The 2,021-nt window shown below is 48.9% G+C and overlaps 1 protein-coding gene across 1 annotated transcript in view; it reads left to right on the top strand.

Moving 5' to 3' along the window:
• Positions 1–546: 546 nt before the first annotated feature.
• The window catches only part of TEOVI_000108900 (uncharacterized protein), a gene marked incomplete at both ends in the record, with an annotated part of 2,475 nt that continues 1,000 nt past the window's right edge, over positions 547–2,021 (top strand). The window contains one exon of the mRNA XM_067224376.1: positions 547–2,021. Within this exon, the coding sequence (XP_067080477.1) occupies positions 547–2,021 (1,475 nt within the window).

The following is a 2,021-nucleotide window of genomic DNA, read 5'->3' as shown; positions in this document are numbered from 1 at the left end:
GGTGAAAACAAGTAAATCCAATAATATAAGGAAGTATAGTTATAAATAAATATATATTGGGGGGGGGGCGTACAAGTTAGAATATAAAGGTATTTCCAAGTAGCTTACTCTTGACATCAGTTGTTTTAATAATAATAATAATAGCATTGACTTTAGGGTTCTTGTTGACCATTTTTTTTTAAAAGGAAAACAAAATCGTTCTGCTTTTTTTTTTCCGTTTGACTAAAAACCTTTCCCTACATTGTGGAGCGGGTGCCGTTTTTTCAGTGTCTTTTTTCTTTGTAATTTGATCAGTTGAGATCGGGGAGGAGTGGGGTTAAGGGTTAGGGGTTTGTTGGATTTTTGTCTTTTTTTTTCCTTGAGAAGAGACCCAAGTAAAGAAGGAGGAAAAAAAAAAGACAGATTTGTAAAGAGAGGAATTTAGAACGGAAGGGACCCAACAGAGATAAAGAGGAGAGGAGAGGAGAGGTGTGTGTGGTAGTTCCTTTTTTTTTCTTTACATTAATTTTTTCGTGAGGTGTGTGTGTGTGTGTGTGTGTGACGAATATGGGAGCACTGCCGAGCAGGGAAACACAACACCGCGGTTTGTATAGCCATCGTCATGGGCGCAATAGGCGGAGTGAAGTTATTTTAGTTCCTCTTACCAGTGAGTTCTTTCCGAGTGAGAGCTGCCCTCTTTTTACGCATTTATTCCAGGCGAAGCACCACCGCACCGCCAAATATTACTATCGAGCAACACGCCCCGCCGACACGGATTGGGAATCCGATTATTATTGTCAAACGACCGCCCACGTCCGTAATATCAACATAACTGATTCAGATGATTCCGCAAAGGTCGGACACTTTGAGACATTCTTCACGGATGATATCTCAGGACTATATCACAGACTCGTGCGCGAGACCGAGTACTGCATGTGTGAAACGGATGAGGAGCTTCGGACACGATACGAAGAGCAGATCCGCCAGCAACAGCACCATCAGCGAAAGCAGCGACTGCAAAGACCGGAGAAATCAAGCGATTATGGGACTGCTGGTGGCCGCTCGTACGAGGAATATTTTGGATTTGCTTCCGGCGCTTACACCAGTGGCTACACTGATGCTTTGGCCTTCATGAAGGGAAGGGAGCAGCACACGCACCGCAATGCGTGTGGTACGCATGTAACTTCATCGAGTGCCTATTACCTTCGTCCTATTCCATGTGCAATTGTGTCGCGGTCCGAGGCACACAAATCTGCATCTGAGACTGGGGTTGAGTTCCTTGGTTCAACGGTTAAGGTGCTCGGTATGTTTGGGCTTCTTCCCTCCATAATCCCAGTGACTGTGCATGGCGAAGTGATGGAGCAGCATATGCTGAAGGCCACAATGTTCGTTGACAAGGATGTCGGCGACCAGATATTGGGTAACGTAGTGATGCTTGCTGTCCACATGTACGTCCGACAATGTATTGAGGCCCGTATCCGAGCTCCATACATTCCAATGGTTCCCATGATTCTTCGGACACCCATATCAAACATCCCGATGCTACAGTTTGTGCGGGAGATGCGAGTGCGTCTTCGTGGCTTGTTGGAAGCCGGTGCACCGCGCCGGGGCGGAGGAGCGGGAAGGCGTGTGGGTTCATTCCACGGCACTGAGGGAACTCGCGAGGCGGTGGAGGCATCTTCCCGTTGTGAGGCAGATATACTGTACCTTTTTGAAGAGGATGTACCCAATGCCATTTCTGCCCACCAACTTTTCCTTGATCCGGCGGAGGCACAGTCACTAAGGCTCCACCCGGCACAGAACACCAATTCTGATGGTACCATTCCGATTCTCCTCATGTCGGGCGTGAATGTGCAGGCGGCACCACTAACACATCCCTCCGTTACGAGTATGTCACATGTGCGCGTCCCGCCGTGGGCGCTTGAAGGCGCCTCCGACTCTGCAGGCGGTGGACCATCCGAAGCGTCCCCGCAGCGTGAAGCCTTCCAGGCCACGTCGCTTTTGGCAACACGACGGAACCGCTTCCGCATTTGGGTGGAAGG

The sequence above is a fragment of the Trypanosoma equiperdum genome (assembly GCF_001457755.1).
Source record: "Trypanosoma equiperdum strain OVI genome assembly, contig: ctg_292, whole genome shotgun sequence".
Lineage (NCBI taxonomy): Eukaryota > Euglenozoa > Kinetoplastea > Trypanosomatida > Trypanosomatidae > Trypanosoma > Trypanosoma equiperdum.
Note: the sequence above shows the minus strand (reverse complement) of the source record. Positions and strands in the feature narration are given on the sequence as shown.